At 38.6% G+C, this 19,527-nt stretch overlaps 1 protein-coding gene across 1 annotated transcript in view; it reads left to right on the top strand.

Annotated features, from left to right (window-relative positions):
- Nucleotides 1-19,527, top strand: part of LOC126184745 (unconventional myosin-Va) — a 373,204-nt gene that overhangs the window by 281,756 nt on the left and 71,921 nt on the right. Inside the window, exons 10-13 of the mRNA XM_049927281.1 lie at nt 4,210-4,350; nt 4,438-4,644; nt 12,244-12,375; nt 12,557-12,753. Coding sequence (XP_049783238.1) covers nt 4,210-4,350; nt 4,438-4,644; nt 12,244-12,375; nt 12,557-12,753 — 677 coding nt within the window. The remainder of the gene's footprint in view (nt 1-4,209; nt 4,351-4,437; nt 4,645-12,243; nt 12,376-12,556; nt 12,754-19,527) is intronic.

Raw genomic sequence — 19,527 nt, 5'->3', positions numbered from 1 at the left:
TTACATCAGTGAGCATTATAGACCCTCCTGGTATTCCACAAAGACTGTCTCATCTTGTTGAATTTGGTTGAAAATTTTTCAGTTAATTTTCCTGCTTCACATCAATTTGCATGTTGGCTCTCTGTCTCTTATAAAAAGTTAAACCAAATTTTGTTGTAATTATGGTTATAATCTTACAGTCTTTGTTAATCCACAGTTCTTTTGTAGGTGGCATGTGCTTTCTAGGAACTGGTAAAATCATCACTTTTTCTGATGTGAGCCATAATCACCTTTGAAATATGGTTGACCATCACATACGAAAAACAATTGTTTTAATCTATGTCGTGAAATGGACGTTCCATAAAAAAAAAAAAACTACTTCACAGAATCTTAGTGTGCCATCCTGTCACCTAATGATGACCAAGTAATCAAAACATGATGATGAAAGAACTGAACTATTAAATTTAATGGTGATTAACTTGACAAATTGCTGAAAATTATATTAAACTGTGAAGCATGTTACTTCTGAAGCCTTTAAATACATGATCTCAGTGGTATTTCATAATCTCAGTGGTATTTCATAATCTCCGTTACCTATGGAAAGAATATTTCTTTCCTTGAATGATCTCTCAGTATAAACTTTAAAATACATAGAAGCTTTGGTTTGTCAGGACCTACATTAGCATTTCCCCAAAATAAGGCACTAGAGTAGCTAGGGGAAGGTAGGGAGGATTATGGAGGCTGGTGGTGAATTCGTATTTTATCGTGGCAGAGACAGAACTAAAACCCCTTCTTTGAGCATGTATTTTTGACTAGTGTGTGCTATTGTGCCTATTGACATGATAGGATGATCTCGTTAGTACCGCAACTTGTAATTGGGCATGAGAGGTGATATTAAAAAACCTCAGAGTGCCACAAATGACACTTAGTGGTATGAATAAGTAGTTAAGTTTTAGATTAATTTAAGTACATTATTACCAAACAAATAGGTGTTATGAGATACTAGTGTGCAGAAATGATCGTTAACATCAGAGCATTAAATCAGGTAATTGTGATATACTGCAGAAGCATTACCCATCCACCACCTGTTTTGTTGTCCAGTGTCCAATCATCTTACCTTGCACAGTTTTATTGATGATACTATGTGACACGAAATGACAACAAATATTCATGAAAAGAAACAATATGTTTTGTACAGTGAAAAAGGCTTCCTTGGTTTTGAGGATGCAGCATACGACAAGGTCTTCAGTATCATTTAGTCATGCAAGATGAATTGTAGACATGATGCTGTTGGGCACCATGAGTTACCATTACTGATGTGTTGGCAAAATTATGTATTTACTTACCAACACTGTAAGTTGGTGGCTGTGCATGCGGAACGTGTTGCCTCCTTCCAACACATTAATCCTTTAATCCATTAGTTTCCATGCTAGCATATAGAATATGTCCAGTAGTTTGTGTGGCCAACTGGTACAGGAATGCAGAATTTTTGTTTAAATTGTTGTAACACAGGTTTTAATGGTCCAAAGTTAATGAGATTTTTAGGATTTGTTAACAACAAACCTATGTTACTCTTGGAAATACACACAATTGTATACTTTGAAGCAATCATCAAAACTAAGTCCTGTACCACAGTCTCTGTCCATTATTTTGTTGCAACTCTGTTAAGAGACATGGCATGAAATTTATGTTTTCATCTCCCTTTCCCTTTTCAGTGGTGTCATAAACAATAAATACATTGTGTGCCGAAAGATATAATAGCGTACTAAATATTTCCACATAGCAATTTACACATTATTTTTCTTCCTGCGATTGTAACTTGCAGTTCATGATTTGTTCTGACTAGTGCACTTTGTGGCAAATGTCTTAACTGTGCTTCAGCACAAATACTGCTACACTTTTCTGAGGAAGGAATGTTGCTCATTCGCAACAGATGGCAGAGCCATCAAGTTTTACCTGTGAGGCCGTAGCTGATGCGTACATGGTCGGATAATGCTCACTGCCTGCGAGTATGTGCTCTGGTTCCCAGTTTGAGGAGTTAAAATTCCAAGACATTATTCAACTGCATGATTGCCCACTATTCCATGACTTATTTACAGAAGAGCATTGTATTACAGGATATAATTCATATTACATCTGCTAATTTGCCATACTTTTGTATACTGGACACTTATCAGTTCTGATCTCTTAAAAACTTTCTCACCAAAGTCCCTCTGTTTGTGGATTGGAATAGATGCATATAATCTGTCACAGTATCTCAGAAGCACAGGATGCACACTGCTTTGATTTTAGAGCATACTGAAGTGTTTGTTTCAGAGCACTGTGATGTTCAGGCACAAAATTTGTATTTCTTTTATAGGCTTCAGTGGGCAGACACTCTAATCATTTTCTTCCACAAATGTCTAATAGTAATACCATGTTGACATAGTAGTTCCTCCATGGTGATGAAATTTTGTTTTAACTCTGATACATATATACTTGGCAGCATGCAAACTGCACAGTTTTCATTTGTAAATTACCTCCATAAATTCACTTGGCGTCTGCTAGTTCACTTAGTTTGTCCGTAGTTAGTTTGGCATGAGTGTTTGCCTGTAATGTAATCAAATCTGGTGTCAGAGTGGTGATGTTTTAAAAATTGAATTTTCTGTTTCTGCGAGGGAAAATAATACACCAGTACATCGTTTGCAAAATGTTGGTGCCGCAGATACATATAGAACTGTGATTGTGTGACTCTCAAAACAAATGAACTGGTAGATCACTGCTACTAGCATACGTGCACCAAAATATGGTCTTTAAATTTTTGATTGTATACTTGCAGCTACCGATCAGTAGGTGTGAGGTGACCAGGCGAACCAAAATTGTGCAGAGCACTCCTTCACGGTCCTAAAAGACAAACAATATTGGAAGACATTTGTGCGATTGTACGAGAGAGATGTTTTCCATGGCTTACTCATTTTCTTCATTTGTGTATCTTCTCATTGTATTTTCATCCTCCTCCTCCTCCTCCTCCTCCTACTACTACTACTACTACTACTACTACATGATAAATTTTTTGATTGTGCTACAGGACTACAAACTAATAAATTGTGTAGATAAATAAAAATGCAGTGCTATTCTTGTCTGAGACTAGTCTTGTGGAAGCATTTTAGTAATGAAGTTTTTTTTTTCCCGTTCCCAAAACTTCTCCAGTTAGAACTTGGGAGCTATAGTCTGTTAGCCACAACATTAGTCTGCTAATAATATTAATGATTTTACTGGACGTGGACTGTGACAAACAGTGATACAAAGGAGCAGCTCATCTAACAGGAAATGTGTACAGTTTGTGCTATGGCCTAATTTACAGGTACCATGGAGAGATTATCATTCTGGTTAGTTAAAATACCGTTACTGCTGCAGAATAACTGCTAATTTTTCCTCCCAGCCTCCCCTTATTGAGGTGTGTGAGATCTTTCATTTGCATCTGAGTTTGATCAACTGTAATGGCCTTGAAATTGGGTATGTACTGGCATTCAAGACTCGAAAGGAAAATTTTGCATGTTATTGTAGGCAACGTATTGGTAGCAAAACTTCTCTTGAGCAGAGATTATTTCATATTCCCAAGAAACTGATGATGCTTTTGTTTTGACTGTCTATAGTAAAAGTCTAGCCTCCAGGCTAAACTTGGCTGTGTAAATAAAATTTTGTTTGACCATTGAATCACTTAATAAGTATCATATCTGTTTGCATATAAGATTATGTTGGAAGAGCTATATAAAATCCAAGTTTCTAGTTATTTTCCTTGTTCCACTGCACATCCATTTTTATTTATAGCCATAGTTACACTTCTATGTGTACTGTGCGGCTGATCCCGGCGGAAGTTCGAATCCTCCCTCGTGTGTGTGTGTGTGTGTGTGTGTGTGTGTGTGTGTGTGTGTGTGTGTGTCCGTCCTTAGGATTTAGTGTGTAAGCTTAGGGACTGATGACCTTAGCAGTTAAGCCCCATAAGATTTCACACACATTTGAACTGATATGTGTCTTACCCTTGTGTAAATAAAGATAATTGTTTTCAGTCTCAAATTATGAAAATTTATGAAATGCACACAGCTTAATTTAGAAAAATGTACAGTTAAGATGGTGATTTTTTTGTCATTCTCTTCAGGTTATTCTGTGAAACATGCAAGGAATAAGAATTGCCCACTTTTTGTTAAGGAAATTCATTTCAGAAATACATTCTATCCCTCTGTTTTTCAGCATGTTTTTAAATTGGAGCAGGAGGAATATATGAGAGAAGAAATAGAGTGGAAATTCATAGATTTCTATGACAATCAGCCTTGCATTGATCTCATTGAAACTAAACTAGGAATCCTTGACCTCCTGGATGAGGAATGTAGGGTATGTAATAGTCTAAAATAGATCAAAATTTGCCATTATATTTAACTGAAGTACTATTGTGTCTCTTAAATGTGCTTCTTTTCACAGATGCCAAAAGGTACAGATGCCTCATGGACAGAGAAGCTATACAATAAATGCTCCTCATTTAATCATTTTGCAAAACCAAGGTTTGGCAATTTAGCATTCATTATTCACCACTTTGCTGACAATGTGACATACCAGAGTCATGGTTTTTTGGAGAAAAATAAAGACACAGTTTTAGAGGATCAGATTAGTGTAATAAAAAATGGTCAGGTATGTGATAATGAGATTTTATTTCTGTTTTTGTCTTGTCAGAGTACTTGAATTTAAATATAATTTTTTTCTTGCTATTTTCCATTTTTTTATAAAAAAAGAAGCCATCTATACATAGTTTTCTTAAGTACACACTTGATTCACTACTTGGACCTACCAGTCAAAGCTTGAGCTCAGTACTGGTATGCCAAGGCCCCCCCCCCCCCCCCCTCCTCCTCCTCCTCCTCCTCCTCCTCCTCCTTCTTATGATTTTTTTTTTTTAATCCACCGGCATTTATTCAGTCACATAGTCACATGTTTGAATACTGTTTACTTATTTAATGTCAGCAAATCTTCATGAAAATTAGTGTGGAACTCAGTTGGTTTTATTACTAAAAGATGTAGCCATCAGAAAATCTCTAACATAAAATGAACATGTATTATAGTAAAAGCAGTGATTATGTATTACTTTGTTAGATTTTTAGGTACATATGTAAGTGGACATGTTGCCTCATTTTGAAACATGTAACTATCCAAGACAGATATCTACCATATCACGAGCTAGTGGAACAGCTGCTTCCACCCTTTCTCATACTGGGGGACTTCAATGCCCACAGTCCTCTGTGTGACAGCACAAACACACCTAGTAGGGGCAAATAATGGAGCAATTAATTTCAAAAGTGGAAGTCTGCTAGCTTAACACAGGATCTACAACACATTTCATTATGTTCCATCAAACATAGGCAGTCATATACAGGATGGTCCATCTCGAGTTTCAGATGAGGTTATCTTGAAAACTATACATCGGGTAAAAATAGGGGGTAAGACAAGTTCATAAGCTCAAAGGGGGACATCAAATGATACTAAACATGACCCCAGCCCCCGCCCCTTTAGGTGGGATGGGGGACAACTTTAAAATCTTAAATGGAAACCCCCATTTTTTTATTGTAGATTCATATTCTCCATAAAAAAGTAATCAAGTTTTGTCTTAAACATTTTTTCAGTGTATTGACAGATAGTGCTGAAATTGAGAAAAATTAAAATTGGGGAAGAACTCAGATTTATTTAGAATGATCTGAGAAGGGGGCATCAAATTGATACAAAATGTGCACCTGTTCTTTCATTATGCCAAATTAAGCTTTTTTTATTTTTTACAAAATGTATCCTACACGCCACAGTTTTTGATGGAGGGAGGTGGAATGGTACTAAAATCTCGTTAGGGAACTCTTCACAATTGCATTACTCACCCGACTGTGGCGCTACTGTGGCCAAACTGCGAACTATGGCTCAGTATAAAGGTCGGTGCAATGTGATCAGACGTCACTTCACTTTCAGATTGTGAACTGCAAACATCAGTTGACGAAAGTAAATTATTCTTTGGCGAAACATGACTCACTATCCTCCTACAGAGATTGTTGATATGATGTTAATGTTAGGTGAATGCCATAACAATTACGCTGCAGCTGCACAATTGTATGTGGATCGTTTCCCAAACAGACGGCATCCAAGCGTAAACATTATTCGAAATTGCACTCAACGAGTTCGAAATGGATACATGCACCGTCCACCTCATCGTCACGAACACAATGAAAATGACACTCATACCCTTACCATTCTCGCCTGTGTTCAACTGCATCCCGAAATTAGTAGTCGTGCGATTCAGAGACAAACTGGCATACTGAAATTAACTGTTTTGAGGATTTTGAAGGCACATATATATCATGTGTATCATGTCACACTGACACAGGCATTAACATCGAAAGATATGCAAATATGTGTGCATTTCTGCCGATGGGCCTTGGAAATGATAAGAGGTGACAATGATTTTCTTAGATACGTTATGTTCACCGACGAAGCCACATTTAAAAACAATGGCAAATTAAATCGTCATGATTGTCATTGTTGTTCCCCTGTCAATCCACACTGGCACAGACCCATTGACAATCAACACAAATGGTTGTTAATGCTCTGGTGTAGAATTTTAAATTATTACTTGATAGGACCATATTTTTTTGACCGAAATGTTACTGGGGAATCTAATTTACAACTTCTCCATGATGACTTGTCTGAGCTAATGGAAGATGTTGATTTACAAACTAGGCAACGCATGTGGTTCCAACAGGATGGAGCAGCTCCCCATTATGCTAAAAATGTATGGAACATTTTTAAATTTATGGTACCCTGGTTGGTGGATAGGACACGGCGGACCAATTCAATGGCCTCCAAGTTCACCAGATCTAACATCTCCTGATTTTTTTTTTTCTTGTGGGGTTATTTGAAAAATATTGTTCATGAAAGACAGCCCACAACCCAAAACGATATGGAGCAAAGCATTTGATGAGCGTGTGCAGCCATACCACGGGATGTGCTGCTCAAAACTGTGGACAACTTTCGCAGATGATCGACTTTATGCATTGAAGCAAGTGGTAATAATTTTGAACAATTTCTTCATGGCTAATTCCATTAATTAAGCACCCCAAATTAGAGAGGCAAGGGGACTCTCAATAATGAAGCACCCCAACATGTGAGAGGCAAGGGGACTCGCACTAATGAAGCACCCCATGGGAACGTCATTCTACTACGTCCGTATCGTTGTTCCTGGGTAATGCTAAAAGTAGGATACAGTACATTTTGTACAAAAATAGCTTAATTTGGCATAACGAAAGAACTGGTGCGCGTTTTTTATCGTTTGATGCATCTTTCTTGGATAATTCTAAATAAATCGGAGTTCTTCCCCAATTTTACTTTTTTTCTCGATTACAGCACCATCTGTCAATACTTTGAAAAAATATTTCAGACAAAACGTGATTACTTTTTTATGGAGAATCCAAATCTGCAATAGAAAATGGGTGTTTCCATTTAAGATTTAAAAGCTGGCCCCTGCCCCACCTAAGGGGGCGGAGGCTGGAGGTCACATGTAGTATCATTTGATGTCCCCCCTTTGGGTTTATGAACTTTCCTTACCCACTATTTTTACCCGATGTATAGTTTTTGAGATAATCTCATCTGAAACTTGACCCTGTATATTGCGGTCTGCAGCCCAAGCATCTGACTCTTGACCCAGTGCTATGTCAGAGGTGACCTTCGCAACATAGACCACTCTCTCTCTCTCTCTCTCTCTCTCTCTCTCTCTCTCTCTCTCTCTCTCACACACTCTCTCACTCTCTCACTCTCAAACCTCCAACCAATGGAATATGCACCACATTGGTCACTATGGAAAGCCAACTGTGAGCTTTACCTCCGAAGCAACTTTGAAGCTAGTCAAGGGAATGATTTGGAAATAGTCGTTTAAAATACTATTGACAGGATTATACACACTGTGGAATCAAAGATACTCTATTCTTCAGGCTTTCCACATCGGGTAGCCGTGCCACTGTGGTTTGGAGTAATAACTGCAGCTGCTGGAGAGTGTCTAAAGGCACTTCAATGACACAAATGCTATCCTTACACAGAAAATTCAGTAGCATTGAGAAGATTTAGAGCGAAGGCATGGTTTCTAATAAAAAGAGAAAGTAGTAGAGTTGGGAACAATATTTATCATCTGTGAGGGCTCAAACTCAATCGTCCCAGGTATGGACTAAACTCGGCCATGTTCACAGCCACCCACTGCCAGCAGTGATATCTGCCTTCTCCCTCAATGGTGATATTCGTACAGATAGTTCAGTCATTGCTGAAATTTCTAGCGCACACTTCATCGACGCATCCACATGCAGTAATACCATCCTAATTTCCTGACCCAGAAATATGTGGCAGAGTGAAATGACTTGTTCTTCTGTGCACAAGACGTAGAATCATTTAGTGTTCCATTTAGTGAATGGGAGCTCTGTAGCACTTTTGCAGAGTGAAGAAACACTGTCCTTGGATCTGATAAAATCCACAATGAATTGCTTAAACACCTTAGCAACAACACCAGCCTAAAACACATCCTTGGATTTTTAAGTTTTATTTAGCAGAAAAGGGAGTTTACCTCCTAGTGGTGGGAGGGTTTATTATTCCTATCCTGAAATTGAGAAAAGACCATGAAATTCTGACTAATTATTGACCAGTCTCTAACGAATGGACTGTGTAGATTATTCTGAATAATCGTCATTCGATGATGTTGTGATGCATTGAAGTCTGTGGACATTTGTCACAATTTCAAATTGGCCCTAGGCTACTGTGGTCCACAACAGATAAACTGTTTGTCTGGAATATGCAGTGCATAATGCTTTCGTATATTGTGAACGCCTGATCCCTGTGTTCTCTGACCTACATAAGGCGTACAATACTGCCTGCTTCCATCACAGCCTGGCTACATTTCATGAGTGGGGCTTCTGAGGCTGCTTACCAACTTCTATGTAGAATTTCCTATCCCTCAGAATGTCCTGGGTCCAGAAGGTTCAACTGACAACAACAATATGTACATAAAACTGAGGAGAAGTCATTGAAACTTTCAAAGGTTTGGGCCTTTATTTGACAATTAGTAAACCTGGTTACCACTTGTATGCCAGTTCAAGACAAACTGCACGAGGAAAGTTAATACACTCAAATTTCTCAGCATCACTTGCTAGGGTATGGATAACAGAGTCGTCCTGTGATTCTACTGACCTTTACTTTTATTCTGCATGGAGTATCGATGTGTTGTGTACAGGTTGGCGGCACCATTAGTACTGTGCTTGTTAGACCCTGTTTACCATTGTGGAGGCAGTCTCCTGAGGGTCAGATCCCAGCAGCTTTTGATTAACTATATGGTCAAAATCTGTCAAATGCCTATCCAACAGTGTTACTTGACTCTGTTTCACAACCAACCATTCAGACTATTTATGAATCGACCAAACATAGGTCACCCAATGGGATACAGTTGGATGCTCTATGCAATGATCTCAAACTTCCCCCACTTGTCTGTGTTCATAGTGTTCCCTCCCAGCATACGCTGTGGTACATAATCAATCCTATGATTTAGATGGACCTCTTCTGCAGTCCTGAGGAATGTTCTGACCCCACCATTCTCAGGCACTTATTCCGTTTGTTTCTTCATGAGTACGCCAGTTAGACATGCATCTACATAGATTGATCAAAAGTAGAAATGGGGTTGGTTGTGCTTTTGCACACATAAGTGGCATCAGAAGTATTCTCTGCTAAGTGCATGCATTGTATACATTGCAGAGTTGGTCACCATACACATAAAACTCTCACAAAGGACTTAACGGTTGTAGTGACTGGATGAGCTGCATGCAAAACATACCTCAGTGCTCCTCATAAACTTCTTGGGCACTAACATCCAAGACCCCTCCTCAGCTGTGCACACTGAGCCATGTGGGTATTCCAGGAAATGAAGTCACTGATGAATTGGCTAAAGCAGCCACAAGATACAAACTTGAACTTGTAATACTGGTTGCAGATCTGAGATTGCAGCTGTGACATTACTTTTTGAAAACCCAGGATATAGAATTGTAGGAAACCACAACCTTAAAGAATCTGAGGGCAACCAAGGGGATAACCAAGGCACGGCATATTTCTCTTCGAGTGTTTCAGAAAGATGCCATCATGCTGTGCCAATTATGTATCAGTCACACAAGGCTTATCCATGAGTCCCTTTGATGTTAATAGGACTGTACCCAATGCAGCTGTGGCAGTAATTTCATGATAGCCCATATTTTCACAGGTTGTGCCCAGCTGGCTGATCTGAGACAAGCCACCAACATGTCTGCCTTGGTACCGCAGATACTTACAGATGATGGAATAGTAGCTAGCAAAGTCATATGTTCCCTGAGGGGAAAGTTTATTTTATGACAAAGTCTAATGCATGTCAACATTTGATGTCTGATAGATGTGCTGTGAACCTCTCACTGCGACATGTGCTCTTCGTGGTCTCAAGTTACTGTCTCCTCTGCACTGTCAGACATTTCTGAATTTTTATCTATGTATTTTATTTATCTAACTGTTTGAGATAATCAATTCTATAATCCATACCATCTTCATTTTGTCACTTCATTTGTCATACTGACGATGATGATGATGATGATGATGATGATGATGATGATGATGATGATCCTTACTGGTGTATCCTTCAGTGAACCGTTGCCTGGGTTTTATCTCAGTTTTAACCATGTGACTAAAGCTACTGCAACACACATTTTGAACCATGATAAGGTCACAAACTTTGAGGCTGATTACTCTCCCTTTCTAGTTTCAAATCGTTTTAAGAGAATTTCCAGTGAAATGGGAGTCTGATAATCAAGATGTTTAGTCCCTTTAAACTCATAATAATGATAGTTCTCATCTTAATAGGACGAAGCAAGTATGATGAAATATCCTCTTGGAGGTGAAGGTGCCAAGGTGATGGGCTGTCCTAGTGTATCGTGGAATCATCTTCTCATTGTGGCAGCACAGGAGCGAAGGCTAACAAACTCAATAAATTAGCCTTCTCAGTGGGCATCTTCCCTAGACGTTTAATGCTTCTCCACATTTCCATATAGATATCTAATGTAGAAATGTAATCTTGAAGCAGGTGCATGGAATGTAGTACCAACATACAGTCATATATGGCAATACCTTGAACACCAGCTAGAGTAAGTAAGTGTGTACCGGCAGTCGTGGCACTTGACAGTGGGCAAGGAGCACCTGGTCAACACCTTATGATGTTTTAACCACTTGACTTGGCTGGATGCCACAGAACATTTTATTCAAAATTTCATATAGTTTAGTGCTCATTAATGTAACAATAGGGAGTGTTGTAAAGACATGCAGAAGGCCAGTGTTAAAGGTTAGAGGTTGGCATTGTTCATTGCATTATGAGACTTTTGCTTCATCTAAAAACTGGCAGTGATCAACAAAATTTTAGTGTCCATTGCAGTTCTAAGGAGTATCATCAAAGTAAATACAAAACAACATGCTGTTAATGAAAAGGAAGTCTTTGAAAGACCTTGTGTAGGCATGAGCTATGTTAGGATAATTCGGTGGTTTGTGCACTTCTGTAACTTATTCCTGTAGTGAGTCTGAATAATAAAATCTTGACCACCATCATTCTTGCTTTTTTGGAACTTATCCATTGTGGTGAGATTTTTTGCTGCTCTTCACACTAAAATTATTTTGTATGTTTTGTCCACTGATCTGTCTGTGGTGCCATAAACTTTAAAATGCTGTGCTGTACTTGTTAGAGTACATATGAGGATCATCATGGCTCACTGAAAGATGCTCAGTATAGTTCCTCTGCAACCCCCCCCCCCCCCTCACACACACACACACACACACACACACACACACACACACCAGTATCCATTTTAGGCTTTTTGGAGGTTTGTTCTACCTCTGTGTCATTACATGAAACTTCTTTAATGTTTACTCTACTATTAATATTGTGGGCAGTGTTGTATCTTAAATGACAATGACTGTGTGTGAATACTACTCATGATTTATCCTTTAACTATAATCCCTTACTTTAACCTCATAGTTTTTATAAACTTGAACTGTAATTTACTCTTTTCCAATTCACTAAAATTGAATTCAATTTGATGAAATTGTGCAGTAATACTACCATTTTTAATCATATAGTTTTATAGTATAGTATAGTTTTATGAGCCATTATTATTCTTGTGTATGAGAAATACGTTTAAAGTTACTTTGTTTCTTATTTTACAGAATAAATTGATTCGAAAGCTTTTCAAAGAAGAAGATAATCGCAAATTGACAGTTCCTGCAGCAAAGATAAAAGTGGCAGCAGCAAGACCATCATCAACAATGCCTGCCTCTTCCAAGCAGCACAAGAAAACAGTGAGAAATATCTGTTGGATTGAAGCAAATAAATATGTAGTTCATAATTCTATAGTTGCCTTGGAGCCACATTAAGTTAGAATGTTAAATCTAATTTATAAATCATCATAACTGCATTTTTTAATGTTTCTGCACCTTGCATTTTCTTGTGGTATTGATTTAACATCAAACTTTTATGCAGGTTGGATCACAATTCAGGGATTCATTGAATATGCTGATGTCAACACTAAATGCTACAACTCCACATTATGTAAGATGTATAAAGCCAAATGACAATAAAGTTCCATTTGAATACAATCCAGTGCGGGCTGTTCAGCAGTTGAGAGCCTGTGGTGTTCTGGAAACAATAAGAATTAGTGCTGCTGGTTTTCCATCAAGGTGTTGTAATTGCATAGTCTAATAATTTATTTCCTAATAAATTTAGTATTATTACATTTAATATTGTCCATTGTGTAATGGTCAGAAACTCTGTTGAGAGACATAGCTGTTGGCAAGTGTGATTCTTCTTGTTTGTTTGTTTTTCCCCAAACACAGTGTGCTGCTGTTTGGTGACAGCTGTCTCAAATGATCACTGTCAGAGGTTTCAGAGGATGGGAGTTTATGTGGACATTCTTTTGTGACTGAATATATTTTTTTAGAAACAGTAGTATGACCCAAATAAAGACTGAGAACAGGGACATTAGTAAGGCATCTACACAAACATTCAAGCTTGAGGAAGGAAATAAAAGCGTTGTTTCTTTTTTCTGTTAGACTAATGAGAAGAGGCCAGACCCTGCAACCTAGAAACTTTGATGAGCTTTGGTAGATGGCCACTTAAAAGGAACTCTTGTGAAGGAGTTCAGGATACAGTTTTAGTTTTTCAAAAGAATTTAACTCGAATGGGATTAGTTTGGGACTACAAAGAATTATTAGAACATCTGAAAATAAGGACATATTTTATATATATACCAAATCTGCACCTGCAATTCAATAGTTCTATTGTGAACAAGGAAGTTCCAGAGAGCTTCGATGCTACACGTTTGATACTTATTTACTTTCCCCACCACCCCCACCCCCTCTACACACACACACACACACACACACACACACACACACACACACACACCAAATATATTGCTGTGGATTTCATGTGTGTTCATAACATTTCCTTTTTTTTCCTATCTGTTCCATATGGTCTGAAACTGACAATTCATCATGACTTCTGATATTGTAAATTAGGTTTGTAAAAGTGCTGGTTATGTATGTGTGTAAAAATGTTGAGTTCAAGTTTACTTAAAGTGAACAACAAAATGTGTTCCTAGCATAGTACGTCACAATTTGGGCTGCATGGTACCAACAGGCTACAGGGCTTATTCTTTGAATGCACATGTTGCTTTATGAAAGATACCCTTAATGTCTAATCAAAGGTGTCCATCAATTCAGTGGGCTCTAGGAACTGTATTTCAGTAGGGCAATGCTCATCCACATATTCCAAAACAGATTACACTGTCTGTGCATTACATACCCCACTTTTTCCCTACCTTCCTTATTTGTGTCATAAATTGAAACTATATATTTTGTAAGTCAATGACTTACTTGAGACAATAATCTAGTAATTTAAATTTCTTGCCCAAGCAGATATTGGCATATATACACTCCTGGAAATTGAAATAAGAACACCATGAATTCATTGTCCCAGGAAGGGGAAACTTTATTGACACATTCCTGGGTTGAGATACATCACATGATCACACTGACAGAACCACAGGCACATAGACACAGGCAACAGAGCATGCACAATGTCGGCATTAGTACAGTGTATATCCAACTTTCGCAGCAATGCAGGCTGCTATTCTCCCATGGAGACGATCGTAGAGATGCTGGATGTAGTCCTGTGGAACGGCTTGCCATGCCATTTCCACCTGGCACCTCAGTTGGACCAGCGTTCGTGCTGGACGTGCAGACCGCGTGAGACGACGCTTCATCCAGTCCCAAACATGCTCAATGGGGGACAGATCCGGAGATCTTGCTGGCCAGGGTAGTTGACTTACACCTTCTAGAGCACGTTGGGGGCACGGGATACATGCGGACGTGCATTGTCCTGTTGGAACAGCAAGTTCCCTTGCCGGTCTAGGAATGGTAGAACGATGGGTTCGATGACGGTTTGGATGTACCGTGCACTATTCAGTGTCCCCTCGACGATCACCAGTGGTGTACGGCCAGTGTAGGAGATCGCTCCCCACACCATGATGCCGGGTGTTGGCCCTGTGTGCCTCGGTCGTATGCAGTCCTGATTGTGGCGCTCACCTGCACGGCGCCAAACACGCATACGACCATCATTGGCACCAAGGCAGAAGCGACTCTCATCGCTGAAGACGACACGTCTCCATTCGTCCCTCCATTCACGCCTGTCGCGACACCACTGGAGGCGGGCTGCACGATGTTGGGGTGTGAGCGGAAGACGGCCTAACGGTGTGCGGGACCGTAGCCCAGCTTCATGGAGACGGTTGCGAATGGTCCTCGCCGATACCCCAGGAGCAACAGTGTCCCTAATTTGCTGGGAAGTGGCGGTGCGGTCCCCTACGGCACTGCGTAGGATCCTACGGTCTTGGCGTGCATCCGTGCGTCGCTGCGGTCCGGCCCCAGGTCGACGGGCACGTGCACCTTCCGCCGACCACTGGCGACAACATCGATGTACTGTGGAGACCTCACGCCCCACGTGTTGAGCAATTCGGCGGTACGTTCACCCGGCCTCCCGCATGCCCACTATACGCCCTCGCTCAAAGTCCGTCAACTGCACATACGGTTCACGTCCATGCTGTCGCGGCATGCTACCAGTGTTAAAGACTGCGATGGAGCTCCGTATGCCACGGCAAACTGGCTGACACTGACGGCGGCGGTGCACAAATGCTGTGCAGCTAGCGCCATTCGACGGCCAACACCGCGGTTCCTGATGTGTCCGCTGTGCCGTGCGTGTGATCATTGCTTGTACAGCCCTCTCGCAGTGTCCAGAGCAAGTATGGTGGGTCTGACACACCGGTGTCAATGTGTTCTTTTTTCCATTTCCAGGAGTGTATAATGTCTGAAATGCATAACACAAATGCTGACTTAATACAATTTATTTACCAAAAGTTTCAGCCCAGGATCATGTTCATGGCACTGTACAAAAACAAAACAAAATTGCAGTAAAATACTTGCAAGGTCAAAAAATTAGAGTGAAAACATTAGTAAGAAGATAATTACATCAAATATGCAATTATGAGACCAACTTTACATTGCATACATTTTTCAAAATCCAAGGTACATAAATACAGTAAAGCAGAAAAATTCTGAACACAATTACTGTGTGAAATGCAGGCACTGATCACTACAAATGACACCAGTTCAGCATAGTCAACAACAGAATCACATATGATCACAATATCATGGTCAAGAACATGACAGGTTCAAAGATGCTGTAATAGTAAACAAACTTTACTTTTAAATGTACATTTATATTTAAGATCTAGCCCTGTGTGCCATCGCAAGATGGAAGAAAAGAAAACTACAGTGATGAAAGGTTTTTATGCTACATCATCATCATCTTGTAATGTACCATCCCTATGGTTTTCGTTTCTTGTGTCTTCTGAAGACACATATGGCTTAATATAAATGTGGTTACATCTTCATTGTTTTTGTTGCTTCCTATATAGATTGTTGATGTTACCTGTGTCAGCATACCTTCTTACTTTACATCTGGAAGACTACAAATTGAATTTTTAACATACCATATGATGTGAAGATGTATTTTGCCCGATATTAGTTGTAATACTTGTATTTACAACTATGTTACACATTTTGTATATTGTTATAACAATTGTGATTCCTTAATAGCCTATTTTCTTCTTACTTAACACTCTACCTTGTATATTTTTTAGTGTCTCGCCGTATATGATGATAAATTGGCATACAAGCTGTACCCTTGAGTTTACTTCCTTCTTGCCCATGATATTGTTATCATATGTGACTCTGTTGCTGACTATCCTGAATTGGTTTTTGTCTAAATTTGGCGATCAGCACCTGAATTTCACACAATTATTGTGTTCAGAATTGTTCTGCTTGACATTAATTGTGTATATTGGATCAATATATTGTGAAAGAACCCATTACAGCACATGTCACCATCAGATTGATATTGGACGCACAATAATGTTTCATTGACTTGTAAATGTAATCATTTCTGTGTGTCAGTATGTGTCATATGCAGATTAAATTTGATAGATTTATTAAGATTATTTCATTGTGTAGAATTTCCACAAGCCATTGTGAATTTCTGGCAAAGATATTTTGCTACAGAAAAAGTATACATTTGTATGTTGTAAAAATGGCAGGATCAACAAAATAATGAAAGATTGAGGACTATTATTTCATCAAAACTACTATGGAAGACAGCTGCGATAACAGGGAAGAATACTGAACATTGTACTGTACTGTCCTCAGTCAAATTTGAAATCTAAGATAGAGAGAAAATTCTTTCAAGTGAGTGCTGAGTGTGGGCTCTAAGAGCCCAAACAGCTAAACTAGCTTTATTTTCCTAGTTGTTGTCTTAAAATCTTTAATATTTCAATTGCTGTTTGTAAGCATGTTTCCAGGACAGTTTGAACACACTCGTTCATATTAAAGAAAAATTCATATTTGGTGGTTACCGCCCCTTTCATCTTCATTTTTTTATTGCAATAAGTCTTTCAGCAGAACACCATAGTAACACTTAGCAAGTGAATTCCTTATCAAGCAATGAGTGAGTGAACTAGGTGGTACAGCTGAAACTGGACATGATATGTGGAAAAAAGGGGGAGGAGGGAAAAAAAACTATAAAAATTAACCTAGATAAGGCTGAATTATTTTTTGTTTGGATTTTAATAAAAACTTTAAATGAAAGTTATATGTATATAATAGTTTTACAATTTTTATTTGCATGGATTTTGAAAAACGGCCCATCCTTCTGGAAAGGCTTTAGGTGAATATACATTCACTTAAAACAGTGTCACTACTTAAGCAATCAAACAATACTGCCTTACTATTTTGTGTGGAACAGTATGAAACATGATACATGAAGTGCTACACTACATTTAATGTGGTGTGTTCTAGTTTTTTGACATTGGGGACAGTGAAGTTTTTTCTTCTTTCCTGTAACAGGTTCTAGTGGCAAATCTGCAACATAATGTTCCAGCTTGTCATACCTAGAATAATTTTTTGGCAATTTAGATGGTCTTCCTCTCTGCGTAGCAACACGGCAGTTTGATTCCAGAATTGCAGTGATGATTCTTCGGCGAAATGCCATGTGATCTGATGTACCACCATCCTCCCTGTAGAGCTGCCATGCATTGTGCTCAGCTACATCAGCAAAATGTGTGATTCTGGGGAAGTACCATTCCTTACCCCTGGTAGATGCTCTGTAGAGTGAAATATGTGGGTCAGCTCTGTCAGTTCCACTCATAAACTAATTGTAGTGATAAATGACTCTTGGTTGTTGAATTACTATCAGTCTTTTCTCTGGACGTGAATATCGCATTAATGGATGAATTGGATATATAGTGTTGAAGTTTGTTGCTATTGTCACAACACTGTTGTCATTCTATGAAGCTGAACTGTTCAATTTGAAGTCAAATGTTCCTCTAGGTTTCCTTTTCAAATCTTTTCCCTTCTGTAAACGACGATTTACCAATTATGTTGGTTCTTATAGTACCTGTGGCCTGGATATTTCATAGATGCAACTCAGACAGAAAGTGAAATGAAGTAAATAAATTGTCAAAATACTCTCTCTATGGCATCTCTTCCAGCTGGTCGACGTACTCCATAATCAAGATCATTGTGAACATATTTTACTGGCAGTGTGCCAGCTCCTTGGTATGGTTCAAGCCATGTCAGATATCCATTACTTGGCCCTCCACAGCAGAACTTAAATCCATATCTTATAGGTTTGCCTCAAATAAATTGTTTTGTCCTATGCTGCCCAAAATAAGGCACCATGCTTTCGTCGACTGAAGGATTTTGCATACGAGGTGTATGTTCTCTTCATTTTTCATTTATCGTGCTTGTAAGGGGGTTAATCTGAGAAAATCTGTTCATTGTTGTTGCAAATGTGAATATTTGACATAATGAACTTGAAGTGGTCCATTGATATTGCATTAGTAACTAAAATGTTGTGTACATGTGTTGACATCTTCCAATACATATCTTGCCTTGGCAGGACGATGTAACCACTAAGAACTAAAAAAAAAAAATTAATTTCCTCTTCAGAGCAATCTTCAAGTCAGTTCCTCTTCGCTGCATATTAGTTGGTGTATTTCTCCATCTTGCTTATAACATCATTGTCAAAAATTTGTTCAAAATATTCTAATGGTGACACTCAGTGAGTGTTTTGCAGTACTCCTTTGTGGCCAGACAGTGTTTGTAGATAATTAGTATCTGTATCATTGGTAAAGATAGATGGAATTTCTTTGTTTTTAGACATAGCCATATAGCAAATTGCAGCTGGAGCTTGTTGGAAGATTATCAATATTTGGTGCTTCTTCATCACCAGAATCTTGATCTGTCAGATCATCTGTAGCATATGTGGGTGGTAACAAAGCAACATCCAAACCATTTTCAAGAATGCCATCATCAGTACTCTCTAGAATTTCAAGAAGTTCATCTAATGTCACCTGTTCCCTGCAAATAATTGTGCAGGAAATGTAATTTTTTGCTTATATTAGCAAGACTTTAAATAGTATTTACTGTTACTGCTACAGTTTATTTTCATACAACTAAATAAGAGCAATCCTATTCAAAAGTGTGGCTTGTAAAAACTTTAGAAAGTAGGATTTTTATATGAGAATTTATAAAAAAGTAATATAAACCTGGGTTTTCAATTCTGATAGAAAACCAACGAAAATTTGAAAACATCCTATGCAATGTTAAACATGTTTAAGAGCATATTTTATAGATTTTAGTGATTAAAACCGAGATAATATGTGAATAGTTATACATCTAATAAATATATGCACATAGACATTATACAAGTTATATACACACACTAACACACACTGTGTGTGTGTGTGTGTGTGTGTGTGTGTGTGTGTGTGTGTGTGTGTTCCAGAAAATTTCCAGATACCATGATTGTATTGCCAAATAATCTAGTATAAACCATAAAAA

This window comes from Schistocerca cancellata, chromosome 4 (genome assembly GCF_023864275.1).
Source record: "Schistocerca cancellata isolate TAMUIC-IGC-003103 chromosome 4, iqSchCanc2.1, whole genome shotgun sequence".
Lineage (NCBI taxonomy): Eukaryota > Metazoa > Arthropoda > Insecta > Orthoptera > Acrididae > Schistocerca > Schistocerca cancellata.
Note: the sequence above shows the minus strand (reverse complement) of the source record. Positions and strands in the feature narration are given on the sequence as shown.